This window comes from Dromiciops gliroides, chromosome 1 (genome assembly GCF_019393635.1).
Source record: "Dromiciops gliroides isolate mDroGli1 chromosome 1, mDroGli1.pri, whole genome shotgun sequence".
Classification (NCBI taxonomy): domain Eukaryota; kingdom Metazoa; phylum Chordata; class Mammalia; order Microbiotheria; family Microbiotheriidae; genus Dromiciops; species Dromiciops gliroides.
In genome coordinates this window covers 527,931,740-527,947,373 of record NC_057861.1, presented here as the reverse complement: position 1 = coordinate 527,947,373, position 15,634 = coordinate 527,931,740, and the positions used below count along the sequence as shown (strand labels likewise).

At 41.7% G+C, this 15,634-nt stretch overlaps 1 protein-coding gene across 2 annotated transcripts in view; it reads right to left on the bottom strand.

Moving 5' to 3' along the window:
- FBXL18 (F-box and leucine rich repeat protein 18) overlaps window positions 1-10,427 on the bottom strand; it is a 79,890-nt gene extending 69,463 nt beyond the window's left edge. Inside the window, exons 1-2 of one of the 2 annotated variants that reach the window (XM_043989734.1) lie at window positions 10,293-10,396; window positions 9,908-9,995 (exon numbers count right to left, since the gene is read on the bottom strand). In XM_043989734.1, coding sequence (XP_043845669.1) covers window positions 9,908-9,949 — 42 coding nt within the window. In that variant the 5' untranslated portion in view covers window positions 9,950-9,995; window positions 10,293-10,396. Of the gene's footprint in view, window positions 1-9,907; window positions 9,996-10,292 lie in introns of both variants that reach the window. The other variant, XM_043989742.1, reaches the window with a different exon arrangement.
- Between the last annotated feature and the right edge of the window lie 5,207 nt (window positions 10,428-15,634).

The window sequence follows — 15,634 nt, the reverse complement described above, 5'->3', positions numbered from 1 at the left end:
CCTCCAGATTGTGGCATCTAACCATGGGTGTCCCTCAGGGTTTTGTCCTGGGCCTTCTCTTCTCCTTCTGTGCTAATTCAGTTGGTGATCTTATGCATTCCCATGAATTTCATTACCATCTCTAAGCTGATGATTCTCAACTCTACCTTTTCTGCCTCAATCTCACGTTTCCAACTGCCTTTCAAACATCTCAAATTGGGTGTCCAGCAGATATCTTAAACTTAATATGTACAAAACAGGTGGAAAAATTGGAACACTAATGTATTGTTGGTGGAGCTGTGAACTGATCCAACCATTCTGGAGAGCAATTTGGAACTATACCCAAAGGGTTATGGGACTGTGCATACTGTGGTAAAAAAATATGAAAGTTTTTTAACAGTCGGTAAGGATAACTGAAAGACGCCAGTTTTTGAAGGACCACCCTTTTGGGGAGGAGACCAACAGTCCGCCTGCTGCGCACGTCAGACTGCCTGCTGCGCACTCGACTTCTGGGGTGCAAGCTTAAAAGACAAGGAGAGAACGGAAGTGGAGCTTTTTTCCTGCTCTGCTGGTCTCCTGACCTTGAGGCACAGGCTGATGCTGATGAGAGTTGGACTGGGCCCGGCTAGCGGTTAGCAGCAGCACGCGCTTGACACAGTCTCTCTCTCCCCAAAAGTGGCCTTCGGTTTTTGGTGAGTTTTTATAATGAATATAGACTAAGCTTAGACTTAAGACGATTTGTATTGTGTTTCTACTTTCCTATCCTTCTAATCAACATCACCTTGTGACTACCATAACAATAAAAGGTCTATCTAGAAAACCAAAAGCTTCTTCCATTTACTAGTCTGGGAGATAAATTAAGAGAAAGGTTAAATAGGTGAGATTTATGATCTAATATCCAATTTTAAATCTCACAATACCCTTTGACCTAGCAATGACCACTACTAGGTCTGGATACCAAAGAGATCATAAAAAAGGGAAAAGGACCCACATGTACAAAAATATTTATAGCAGCTCTCTTTGTGGTGGCAAAGAATTGGAAATTGAGGGAACGTCCATCAATTGAGGAATGGCTGAACAAGTTGTGGTATATGAATGTAATGAATTACTATTGTGCTGTAAGAAATGATGAGCTGGTGGATTTCAGAGAAACCTAGAAAGACTTAAGTGGACTGATGCTGAGCGAAATGAGAAGAACCAGGAGAACATTGTACACAGTAACAGCAACATTGTGGGATGAGCAACTGTGATAGACTTGGCTCTTCTCAGCAGTGCAATGATCCAAGACAATTCCAAAGGACTCATGACAGAAAACGTTCTCCATATCCAGAAAAAAGAACTGTGGATTCTGAATGCATATTGAACCATACTGTTTTGATTTTTGTTTTTACTTTTTTGAGGATTTTCCCTTTTGTTCTGATTCTTCTTTCACAAGAATAATGCAGAAATGTTTAATGTGATTGTACATATATAACCTATATCAGATTGCTTTCTGTCTTGGGGAGGGGGAAGAGGGAGGGAGAAAACTTTGGAACTAAAAATCTTTTTTTTTTTTTTGCAGGGCAATGGGGGTTAAGTGACTTGGCCAGGGTCACACAGCTAGTAAGTGTCAAGTATCTGAGGCCGGATTTGAACTCAGGTACTCCTGAATCCAGGGCCAGTGCTCTATCCACTGCGCCACCTAGCTGCCCCGGAACTAAAAATTTTATGAAAACAAATGTTAAATAAATGTTGGAGAAACTGTGGAAAAATTGGAACACTAATGCATTGTTGGTGGAGCTGTGAATTGATCCAACCATTCTGGAGAGGAATCTGGAACTCTGCCCAAAGGGCTATAAAGTTGTACATACCCTTTGACCCAGCAATATAACTATTGGGTCTTTTTCCCAAAGAGATCATAAAAAAGGGAAAAGGACCCACATGTACAAAAATATTTATAGCTGCTCTTTTTGTGGTGGCAAAGAACTGGAAATTGAGGGGATGCCCATCAACTGGGTAATGGCTGAACAAGTTGTGGTATATGAATGTAATGGAATTCTATTGTGCTGTGAAAAAATGATGAGCAGGAGGAGTTCAGAGAAACCTGGAAGGACTTACATGAACTGATGCTGAATAAGATGAGCAGAACCAGGAGAACATTGTACACAGTATCAACAACATTGTGTGTTGATCAACAGTGATAGACTTGACTCTTCTCAGCAAGACAATGGTCCAAGATAGTTCAAGGGAACTCATGATGGAAAATGCTCTCCAAGTCCAGAAAAAAAGAACTGTTGCATCTAAATGCAGATTCAACCATACTATTTCTATTTTGTTTTTGTTTTTTGAGGTTTTTCCCTTTTGCTCTAATTCTTCTTTCACAGCATGATGAATGCAGAAATATGTTTAATGTGATTATACGTATATAACCTTTATCAGACTGCTTGCTGTCTTGGGGAGAGGGGAGGGAGAAAAATTTGAAACTAGAAATCTTATAAAAACAAATGTTGAAAACTATCTCTCCATGCAACCAGAAAATAAAATACTTTTTTTTTTCGGTGAGGCAATTGGAGTTGATTTGCCCAGGTTCACACAGCTAGTAAGTGTTAAGTGTCTGAGGCCAGATTTGAACTCAGGTCCTCCTGAATCCAGGGCCGGTGCTTTATCCACCTCGCCATCTAGCTGCCCAAAATACTTTTATGATAAAAAATGTTGAAAACTATCTTTACATGTAAGTGGAAAATAATAAAAAATACTTTTATGATTTAAAAAATGTGCAAAACAGAACTTCTTATCTTTTTCACTAAACCCTCCTCCTGCCTCCTACCTTCCCTATTACTGTAGAGAGTCACATCATCCTCCCAGTCCCTCAGGCTCACAACCTACAAGTCATCCTGGATTTCTCTCTCTCCCCCTATATCCAAGCAGTTGCCTAGTCCTGTCAATTTCACCTTTGCAACATCTCTCAAATATGTCCCTTTTTCTCCTCTGACACTGCTACTATTCAAGTGGAGGTCATGTCTTGATTATTGCAATAGTGGGTCAGCCTGGCATATATTAAGTACTTAATAAATGTTTACCGACTGAATGACTGACAAGTTACTTAAACTAAGACTCAGTTTCATTTGTAAATTATAATAATAATAAAAGCACCTACTTCATAGGGTTGTTGTGAAGATCAAATGAGCTATTTGTAAAGTATTTTGCAAACCTTAAAGAAAATATAAATGTTAGCTATTATAGTGATGAAAAGGGAAGCTTAAAAAGTTTTAGTTGCTAATATTTGCTCTGTCTCATAATTTTGGAAAACATACTAGTTATGATTTTTCCCCCCATCTTTCTGGACCCTTCCTCTTAATTGGCCTTTCTGCTTTCAATTTCTGTACTCTCCATCTATCCTACAATAGCTGCCAAAATAATCTATCTAAGCTATAGACTATGTCATTCTCAAGTTCAAAAACTAGCAGAGGGGGGCAGCTAGGTGGCACAGTGGATAAAGCACTGTCCCTGGATTCAGGAGAACCTGAGTTCAAATCTAGCCTCAGACACTTGACACTTACTAGCTGTGTGACCCTGGGACAAGTCACTTAACCCTCATTGCCTGGCACAAAAAAAAAATTTAAAAACCTAGCAGAGGATCCCTACTGTCTTAAAGACAAATTCCTCAGTCTGCCATTTAAGGTCATATACAATCTGGCTCCAACCTACCTTTACTAGCTTTGGTTCACATTACCCCCCTCCACATTCTAGTCAAACTAACTACTAACTGTTCCCCAAACTCAACATTCCATCTCATATCTCTATGCATTTGCTCATGACATTCTCTAGGCTTAGAATACACTCCCTCAACTCCATGTCACTGAAGCCTTATCTTCCTGGAAGAACAGCTAAGGTGTTATCTCCCTGAAGTAGTCTCAGATTCCCCCAACTATTAGTGCTCTTTCCTTGGTTATCTTTATTTATCCATGTATATTTTGCAACCCAACAGAATGTAAGCTCCTGGAGGGCAAAGGCTATTTCCTCTTTATCATTAAAATTCCTTCTTTGATACACCTTCCAGAAAAAAAAAAAAATTCAGGAGCACCTTAAAAAGTTCAGCAAACCCACCTCCCATCCACAATGTGAATTTCTTCAGTGTATATTTAATCAGGTTCAGCCATAATCTCTAACATCATTTTCTTCATGCTATTTTTTTTCTTTAAAAAAACAACAAAAAAACCTTCTTCATAAGGTACTGAGGGCTTAAAAGCCTAAATTTGGGCATTCCAGTGGAAAATCACTCACTATCAAAATGCTAGCAAATCTATTTCATTTTATTCCTACGTTATCTTCTTTCCAACTTTATCTATAAAAACTGTTGGTGAATAGAAAATTTGACTTTCAAATACAAGACCCAAGAGAAGCATAAAAAGGTAAACAGGGAAAAGAAATCATGAGGGATATTAAAAGGTTAAACTGTTTACATTCCTACATGGGAAGATGATACTTCTAATTTATAAGAACTTTCTCATTATTAGGGCAGCTGAATGGAGTATATTTAGACACAGGGCACAGGCGTGAGTTGAATATGAAGGGATATCTGTAAAGCATTTATTTTTCTTATCATTTTGTTTGGGGGTTTTTTGTGGGGCAGTCAGGGTTGGGTGACTTGCCCAGGGTCACATAGCTGGTAAGTGTCTGAGGCCGGATTTGGGCTGGGATTCTCCTCAGTCCAGGGCTGGTGCTCTGTCCGCTGTGCCACCTAGCTGCCACATGATGACATTTAAAATAAAATTAAGGGATGAGAGGAATGCAATGGAAGAAAGTGAAAGGGAGAGGTAGAATGGGGTAAAGTATAAAAACTGTTGGGGTGATTTGGATTAGTTATATCTCATATCAGGTTTTCTGCAGGTTTATTTTCTCCTTCAATGTTTTCCATTATTCTGTGAGAATATTTTACATATTTTGATATTCAATGATTTTAATGCAGAAGTGGCACTAGGTGAAAACGGCGAGAAATATATTGGAAAGCATGGGTCAAAAAGAAAGAAGGAATGAGGCCAAAGACTTGAAGACTACAGAAGCCTCACACTTATGCATCATGACTATTTAAGGAAAAAAAAAAAAGAATTCTGATTCTAGGCATGGCAAACACTGAATATATCGCCAAAAAAAATCAAAACAACCCAACATTTTGACAAGAAAAGACTTGTTACTGATACAAGTCATCAAAGAACCAATTGTCTATATATAATCAGATTAAAAATCAGAATTAGTAAAAACTTAGAAGAAAAAAGAGAAAAAGATCTGGTGTGTATCCCCAGCACTTAGCACAGTACCTGGCACATAGTGGGCACTTAATAAATGCTTATTGATTGCCTATGCAACTGAAAGTACTTTAGGAAACTTACCTCTACACACATACATATACACACACACACACACACACACACACACACACACACACACACACACACCCTCCGTCCCCCCTTCCCCCCCCCTTCCCCTAGGATATCTATCCTCCATAAAAACAGTAGGTAACAGGCAGGCTTTTGCAAGCAGTCTCCTACAACAGGCTACACATCTACATATGATTTCATGATGCTTATTGTTTGTTGATTTTGAAAGAGCATTTGATTCAGTAGGGTAAAAAGGTCTCTTCTAACAAGGCGTCTCCCATTTATATGTCAAAACTACTCACAGTTCCTTGAAAAATATTACTTGAAATAATTCTGTTCTACAGCTTTCTGATCATGAATATCAGGCAAAGCATAAAGCAGAGAGCTATGTGTTATGCAAAGGTGCTCTACAACATTCTGGAAGAAATTCGGTACAGAGTCCACACTACACCTGGTTTTATAAAGAACAGCCTCCAGATGCTGCTGTTTGTGTAAGACATTTACCTGGCTCTATGAAGCAGCAAATCACTGCTGAGCCTCTCAGAAGAGATCTGGAAACCCCCTAATGAGTTTGGCTTTACAATGCACACATGAAAAGACCAAGTAGATAAAAGAAGTTCCACTGACCAGATTATGCCAGAGGAACAACAAGTTGAATTACCTTCCAAAACCTAGAAAGTTTATTTAATGACCCAAAGTTTCTCCCAGAGACAAAGGTTTTTGTTTTTAAATATCAACAGTCTGGGGCAGCTAGGTGTCACAGTGGATAAAGCACCAGTCCTGGATTCAGGAGGACCTGAGTTCAAATCCAACCTAGACACTTGACATTTACTAGCTATGTGACCTTGGGCAAGTCACTTAACCCCAATTACCTCACCAAAAATAAATGAATGAATGAATAATATCAAGTCGGCCATGGTTGTTTTATGGCTGAGAGACATAGAAGACAACAGTTACTAAAGATTTGAAAATAAGTATCACACATTGGAGAGGTACATTGTAGGTGTGAGTAGGTTGCAACATGTAACCAAGTGGAACTTTGAAGATAATCAAGAAAATGTGCTAGGAAGAAAAGGTGGTCTGCCCCATGGCATGGGTGAGGCAGAATAGTCATACAACATGAATACCCCACTGGTATCTTTGGATATCAAGAGAAAGTGAAGACCTCCTAATGTAGTTGTTGGATGGACCCCCTGTGGCAAATCTATGGGAGGACGAGAACATGAGCCATATAGGACAGGAAGACATAGATGGATTACAATATACATGACTGGAGGGAACACAGATGAGGCCACAGATCCGTTTGAATATTGAGTCTCCATAGTTTTTAAACACCCTTTTATATGATAGCTTACAAGTAAGCTTATTTTCCAAAGGCATACCTTAACAAGAAATCCCCCATAGCATACCTGACAAATGCCTAGCCAGCTTCTGCAGTAAGACTTCCAATGAAAGGTAATGCCCAGGGGCAGCTAGGTGGTGCAGTGGATAGAGCACTGGCCCTGGATTCAGGAGGACCTGAGTTCAAATCCAGCCTCAGACACTTGACACTTACTAGCTGTGTGACCCTGGGCAAGTCACTTAACCCCAATTGCCTCACCCCCCCCAAAAAAAGAGAGGTAATGCCCACCAATATCTAAGGCAGTCTACCTTGGGTTTGTCTAATTATTAGCAAATTTTTCATTACATCAAACTACATTTGTCATGTTGTATCTTCCCCCCACCCCCCACCCCACCACTCCTACTTTGGCCCTATGACACCAAGTACAATGAATCCCATTCCTCTTGGTTGACAGCCCTTCAAATAACTGAAGACAGTTATCATAGTCCCTGCCAAATTTTATCTCCTTTTCTCTAACATAAACATCCCCAGTTCTTCCAACCAATCCCCTTATGACATGATCTAAAAGCCCTTAACCATTGTGGTCAGCCTACTTTAGACATACTCCAAATTCTCAAGATCTTTCCTAAAAGGTATTGTCTAAAATGGAACATTATACCTTAGATGGGTTTTGATGAACCTTCCTAGTCCCCAACACTAGGTCTCTCTTGATGCAGCCTAGCATTAAGAGCAGTATTCGCTTTCTTGGCTGCTATATAAGAGTAGAAACTCAACAGATAGATAGATACATTTGTTAAGGCCTTACATGTACTGGACACTGTGCTAAACACTATGCTAAGACAGTCCCTGCCCTCAGAGATTTACATTCTAATGGGAGAAGACAACATAAAGGGGTACTGGAAAACAGTTAAAGGACCCCTGGAGGCATGCTCTAGAGAAAGCTGGAAAGTGAGGTGAAGACCTAACAAGAAAAGGCAAAAACTCATCTATCAGAGCACAAGGTGATTCCAAAGCCAGAGTCCAAGTATCCAAGATGGAAGAAGATCTGAATAGAGGTGAGGTGGCACAGCCTAGAAAATGGCACAGAAACATAACCAAGGGGCTATAACACTCAGGTGGAGAGCACTGTATAAACTGCCCCATTTCCATAAATGGTACCATTATTCTTTCATCCAGGCAGGAAATAGTTTGACCCTTCCATCTCTTTCACCCTCCACATTCAAATGTTTTATTCTTTCTTCTACCTAGTTTCTGATCTTAGTGCACAAAGGCAGCTGAATCTGAAGTGGCTTCCAGGTCAGTAAATCTTCGTGGAAACAGCATTTAGAAACTATAGGTGGGAAGCTTCCCATTAATCCATAAGTCTTTGGACTCTTATATTTCAACCCAAACCATACTTTTTCATTTCTTTTGCCATCCTCCTTTGTGCCTAACACCACACTGAAGATGCCACACGTGAAAGCATATATTAACTAGGTTTGGAAGATTTTCTCAAGTACTTTGTGGAATATCTCTACTTCTTTATCCTCTACAGCAGATGGGATGCAAAAGCTTCAATTATCTTCTCAATGATCTTTTTGCTTATACGCATCATAATCACTTCAAGGCAAGATATCCCTTGAAATTATTCTTCTTGTACTTGATTGTACTATGAAACCAACTCTTTTATTCAACTCCCCAAGGAGAACCTGTGAACTGTTCTGTTTTCATTTACAGCAAGACTATAAATATTGATGCAGTTCAGTTCCTCTGATAATTCACCAACTGAGTGGGCACTGGATCAAGTTCTCAAATTCAGAACAACAGCAGTTAAACTAATGTTTATAGATGGACCAATCTGCATGATTTTTGGCAGTCTATCCTTTCTCACCACTCTCCACTATCACTGTAGCAACAAGTGACTACTTCCCAGTGACAGTCAACTTTGCTTAAAATTTGTTTATCTAAACATGTAAAATCTAAAGATGTGCTAATTGCCAAGATGTCAATAACAAAGAGAAGCCCTAATTTTCACCAGAAACCTTCCAATTTAACCTGGAAATCTCAATTTTTCAACACTGGTCATATGTTATAGGCACTTCTTCCCTTTATAATCTGAGATGTAAGCCATCAGAAAATTTGTCATCAATGTGGCACATAAAGTTGTTTATGGACCAAAATTCCATCATAAGGAAGGAGGCATTGCCAGAAACCCACAGCAATCCAATTCTGCACAAAACAAGCATCATTCATATGCAAAAGAAAAAAATTGATGGTAGCACTCAACTAATACAGAAGCCAACTTCATCCAACTTCAGATTCAACCAGATCTATATTGAATGGAGAATAACTTCAAATTCTGGGGGAGGAATCTACTTTTTGTACCATCAAAGGTTAAACAGATTACAAACAACAGAGTCAGACTCAGAAGTGGGAAAGTGAGGAATGGAAGAAGAGAATGAAAATCACAGATCTCGAGTTGTAAGGAACCTTAGAAGTCACCTAGTCTAACCTCTCCACCTTACTAAAATGGAAACTGAGGCCCATAAATGATTTAAATGATTTGTCCAAAGTCACAGTGAATGAGAAGCAGAGCTGATACTTTAACCCAGGGTCTCTGTTTCCAAATGCAGAAGTCTTCCCACTGTACCAAGCTACTTCATCAGTGATAGGACAGAAGATACAATTTTTTTTTCAAGCAGGAATGGGAGGATGGAAAGTGAATAACATACACCCAAAAATAACAGACCAGGATTTTTGAGCCAAAAGAGAAAGGCAAGAGGACAGAGAACTAAAGAGAATGAACAGAGCACTAAGAAAGGGACATCCAGAAGGGGGGTCTAAGGTCAAAATCAAGGGACAAATAAGGGGAAAGACAGAAGACTAAAGAAAAGTGAGGGGACCAAAAAGAGAGCTGAAGCATTACAGAAACAAAAGATGCCAGTTGTGGCAGGGCTCTCAGAGATAAGCTAGCACCACCCCTGCCCCTCATTGCATGGATGAGGAAACTAAAGCACAGTAGAACACATAAGATCACAGATCTAGAACTGAAAAAGAACCTCAGGAGCCATCTAGGCCCCCCCCTTTTTTAATAAATAAGGAAATGATGGTCCAGAAAGAAAAACTAACTAACACAAGGTCAAAAAGGTAGTGTCAGTAGCAGGCTTTGATCTCTGCCTGCAGACACTTTTCTGGAAAGCGAGCTACTGAAAATCACACAGCAAATTAGGGGCAGAGCCAGGACTCGAACCCAGGTCTTCTGACTCCGAATCCAGCGCTCTGTCTGCTGCATCTTAAAGTTGAGGAGAGGGTGGTGGCCGAGGTGGAGCGAGAGACCCCTGTAGGGTTGAGGACACTGGATAAGCAGCCAGAAACAGCCGATGGAGGGGAGGGGGGATGAAGAAGCGGGCAGTGAAATGTAGGGGCTTGGGCTGGCACGGGGAAGGACGGACCGTGATTCGGGGGCAAGCTGGCAAGGGCCGGGGGAGGAGGCTGGGGGGTGCCGTGGCCGCGGTAGGCTAAGAAGGGCCCGGCGGCCCGCGGGGGTCAGGAGCCTGGGGAGGAGGGGGCGGGGAGAAGGCCGGCCGGGCCCAGGGGAGGCCGAGACGAGCGCAGGACGCCCGGGGTTGTAGTACCTCTCCGGAGCTGGACATGTTGCGGAGCCGAGGCCGGCGCGGCCGCCACCCGCCCGGCGAGTAGCCACCCGAGTCTGCAAGGCCGGGGCCTTCCCCGAGCCGGGCCGGCGCCACTCAAACCCGGCGCGTCGGCTGCTCAACTGAGGGCCCTGGCGGCCGGGGGCGGGGCTGCCCCGCCACTTCCGTCGCAGGCCAGATGAGGTCACTTCCTTAAGCTGCTTCGGCGCCCCCCCACCCCCACCCCGCGCAGTTCCTCGCGGTGGCCATCTTGAGCGAGGCAAGTAGGGCAATCTGCCCTACCCCCTCCCTCCCCTTCCCCTGCTCCCAAACGAGCGCTCGCGTACACAAACCGCGCATGCGCACGCACGCGTCGCGTGGACGCAACTTGTAGACTCCCAGCCACGCTGGGGTTAAAGGGAGGAGCTAAAGCAACAGCCTTGGATTTGCAAACACCGCCCCCTCCCCCCCACCTCCCCCCACCCCCCCACCCCCTGCAAAGAAGCCTCTATCTCCTCATTGGCAAAATGGATAGAAGGTACTAACGCATCTTTTAGTTGGATGACCTTGCCAAGTCCCTCAAACAGAGCCTGTTTCCTCAGTTCCCCTATCTGTCATATGGGACTGACTAATCAACCAGTAAACTTTTATTAAGCTCCTGTCCAATGCCAGGAACCAGGCGAGGCGCTGGAGCCGCAAAGACAAAAATTAAACCATACGTGCCCTCAAAGAGGTTACATTCTACAGGCCGACTTAACATGTTCACGTAGAAATATACAGAAAACAGGGTAACGGAGGCGAGCGAAACTGACAAAGAGCTGGGAGAGTCAGGAAAGACCTGGAGGCGCGGAGGGTGCTAATACATGGTATTTAGCATGTCAGTTCCCTTTCTCCAGGGCCTTAGTATCTTCATTGGTAAAAACGGGAAGGACGTTTAGAATTCATTGTATGGCTGTATACACCTTGTCAGTTGCTTTTCTCAGAGCCTCAGTTTTCCTGGGCTGTAAAATAAGATAACACAAAAAGTCCTTCTCCAAAGATTTTGCCAGCAGAGGGAGGTCAAGCTATATAGGCACGATCTAGATGAATGGACTTGCTAACCGTGTGCTTTTCCTCCAGAAATCATCCAGGATAAATTCAAGGCTTACCAGAAAGCTGATGACTCATTAATTATGACTTGTTTTGGTTACAGCACTTCCCAAATGCTGTCTACGGAGGGGCAGAGGAAATTACTGTGTTGGTCCCTTAAAATCTGGATCCTTAGGCACCTAGGTGGCTCAGTGGGTAGAGCACCGGCCCAGGATTCAGGAGGATCTGAGTTCAAATCCGACCTCAGACACGTGACGCTTAGTAGCTGTGTGACCTTGGGCAAGTCACTTACCCCTCCATGCCCACCCAAAAGAAAAAAAGTGGATCCTTGAATTAGTGCAGGAAACCATGCTGCCTATTTCACAGGGGAGCCAATGAAATGGTATATGTAAAGCATTTTTTAAATGTCAACATTTTAGTTCTTAATTCCTAATAACATTCCACTTTTCAGGTGAAGGCACTTACCTCAGATCACATGGATAAGCACTTTAAAATAATAATAGTTAGCATTTTATAGCATCTACTATATTCCAAGCACCTTTTAAATCTTAGGTGCTCTTGTTATCTTTATTTTACAGTTGGGGAAACTGAGGCAAACAGTTGTTATTTGCCCATGTTTACACAGCTAGTAGAGCTGCTAGGTGGGGAAGTGGATGGAGCACTGGGTTTGGAATCAGGAAAACTCTTCTTCATGAGTTCAAATCCAGTGTCAGACATGTATTAGCTGTGTGACCCTGGGCAAGTCACTTAACCCTGTTTACCTCTGTTTCCTCATCTGTAAAATGAACTGGAGAAGGAAATGGCAAACAACTCTAGTAGCTCTACCAAGAAAACCCCAAATGGGGTCACAGAGTCAGACATGACCAAAAAATAACTTAACAAAAACATAGCTAGTAAGTATCTGAGGCTGGATTTGAATTCAGATCTTCCAGATTCTAGGCCCAGTACTCTAAGCACTGCACTACCTCCTCCAAATCTGCAAACAGACCAGTCAAAATCAAATGGAAAGTGAACTCAATCTGAAAGAGGGCCTGTTGACATAAGTCAAGGCTCTTTCCACCATACCACACTGTCTCTCAGAGGAGAACTGAGACCTTTACATAGTTAACTTTATGGTAAAAATTTTTTTTAATTATTTGGAAAGTTCCTCAAAAAATAAGTCCTCACATCACTTCCTATTTCCCAACCCCCCCATTCTGCAAAAAAAAGAAAAAAAGTATTGCATTCTCTTGTATGACATATCTCCAATATGAAAGCCAGTTGGGTCAAATCAGTTGGATCACTAGGACAAATGAATGCAAAGGTAAGTTTGATGCAAATTTTGTTGCTGTTGTTCAGTCATTTCAGTCATGTCAGACTCTCCGTGACTTTATTTGGGGTTTTCTTGGCAAAGATACTGGAGTGGTGTGCCATTTCTTTCTCCAGCTCATATTTTACAAATGAGGAAACTGAGGCACACAGGGTTAAGTGACTTGTACAGGGTCACACAGCTAGTAAGTGTCTGAGGCCAGATTTGAACTCAGGAAAATGAATCTTCTTGACTCCAGGCCCAATGCTATATTCATATGCACCACCCAGCTGCCCTTCATGATGCAAGTTAGGATGGGATACATGGGATAAATCCCTTTATAGGTAAGTGATAGAAATGATGGAGAAGTGATGGAGAAGGACTAGAGGAATCAGGAAAGGAGGGAGTGGGGAGGGAGGGAGGGAGGAAGGAAGGAAGGAGAAAAGAGGGGAAAGATGGATGTGAGCTGGGTCTTAAAGGACAGGCAAAGTTTTATCAGACAAAAAAAAAGATGCCTTTCTATTCATCACAGACAAGTAGTTGTGTCTCAAAATACCTTCTATCAAGTTGCTGTTTGTTTGTTTGTGGGGCTTTTTGGTCTTTTTTTTTTTTTTTGTGAGGCAATGGGGGTTAAGTGACTTGCCCAGGGTCATACAGGTAGTAAGTGTTAAGTGTCTGAGGTCAAATTTGAACTCAGGTCCTCCTGAATCCAGGGCTAGTGCTCTATCCACTGCTCCACCTAGCTGCCCCTAGCTGTTTGTTTTACTGGAGGAAGTCTGGCTTTCATTTTTTCCAGCACCACCTGAGTTCACTTTCCATTTGATCTTGACTGTCCTATTTACAGATTTGAAGGAGGTGAAAATAACTGGCTTCATTATAGTGCTGGGAACCAAGCATATGAACTTAATTTGTAATTATGGCTACCTTGATTAATAAGTACTCATTAATGAATGAGTGAGTGAGTGAATAATCTGATTATTAGTCATTTTGAAAAAGTTTGGTGGGGAGATTGAAACTAAAGATAAAATGCTGTGTAGCTATTGGGCCTTAGAGGTTACTCTTTGATAATGGTAGAATCAAAGGAATACTCCTGCACTGCCTGGAAACATAAAACGTACAGTTAGTTCCTTCCTCATCCCTACCCCAGAGGAACAGAGAAAAAAGAAGAGAGGCAGCTGGTGGTATAGTGGATGGAGTGTTGATCCTGGAGTCAGAAAAACCTGAGTTGAAATCTGACCTCAAATATTGATTATCTGTGTCACCCTGAGCAAATCACTTAAACTTTGTCTGCCTCAGTTTTCTCAGCTGTAAAATTGGAATAACAGCATCTACCCTCACAGGGTTGTTATGAGAATCAAATGAGATAACATTTGGGAAAAAAAAAAAAACTTAAGCACAATGCTTGACACATAGTAGGTGCTATATAAGTGATTTTTTTTAAACAGCAAGTTATGCAAACTTTAAAGTACCAGATAAATTTGTTTTGGGTCCAAACCCATGATTTGTCAGTGAAGAACTAACCTCTACCAATGCAGACTTATAGTCAGTGGTAGAGCTAGGTTGAAGTTCAGCCTTTGACACCCACTGGGTGGGGTTCTGATATGGAGTTCCCTCATCTGAGAGTTCCCTATAGTAATTAAACCACAGATACAGTCTGTATCCTTGTTATTATAACGGCTCCAGAAGTTCTCACCAGAACACTGGAATTCAAAAGAGGGGATGAAGTATGTTCAGCAACAACTAGAATAAAAGTACAAAGGAGGAGTCCAAGTAAAGTGAAGTAGGCCACATTCAGCTGGCTGGGGAAGGCAAAGTGAAGAATTGGTGGATAAGATGGCACATACATCTTAGTCTTGAAGGAAGCAAATAAGCATTGATTAAGTCCCTGCTGTGTGCCAAGTATTGTGCTAAGCACTTTACAAATATTACCTCTTTTGGAAACCTGGAAGGACTTACACAAACTGATGCTGAGTGAGATGAGCAGAACCAGGAGAACATTGTACACAGTAACAGCAACATTGTGTGATGATCAACTGTGACAGACTTGATTCTTCTCAGCAGTGAAACAATCCAAAACAATTTCCAAGTACTCATGATAGAAAATGTTCTCTACCTCCAAAAAAAAGAACTGTGGATTTTGAATGCAGATTGAACCATACTATTTCTACTTTTTGACTGTTTTTTTCCTTTTTTTTTGAGGTTTTCCCCTCATATTCTGATTATTCTTTCACAATATGAGTAATGCAGAAATATATTTAATGAGATTATACATATATAACCTATATCAGATTGCTTTTCATCTTGGGGAAGGGGAGGGAAGGGAGGGTGGGAGAAAGCTATCTTTACATGTAGCTGGAAAAATAATAAAATACTTTTTAAAAATTACTTCCTTTTACCCTCATAGCAACCCTGGAAGTATGTGCTGTTATCATCCCCATTTCACATTTGAGGAAACTGAGGCAGATGGAGGTTAAGTGACTTGTCCAGGGTCACACAGCTTAATAAAGTAACATTTGTACTCAGGTCTTCCTATCTCCAGGCCCAGCAGCATATAAACTACCTACTAGCTGCCTGTAGGCAGCTTTGTCTTCAAAGAACAGAAAGATCTCCACATACAGAGATTGAGAAAGAAAGCCATTAAATCAGATGTTCTTAACCTGAGGTCCACAAACTTTTTTTAGGTAGATTTGGGCGGGCGGGCAGGGCAATGAGGGTTAAGTGACTTGCCCAGGGTCACACAGCTAGTAAATGTCAAGTGTCTGAGGCTGGATTTGAACTCAAGTACTCCTGAATCCAGGGCCAGTGCTTTATCCACTGCGCCACCTAGCCACCCCCTTAGATAGATATTTTGATTAAACATGGTTCAATAGCATTGGTTTCCTTTGTAAGCAGATGTATTTTATTTTACTAATTTAAAAACATTATTCTGGGAAAGAGTCCATAGGCTCCACAATATTGCCAGAGGGGT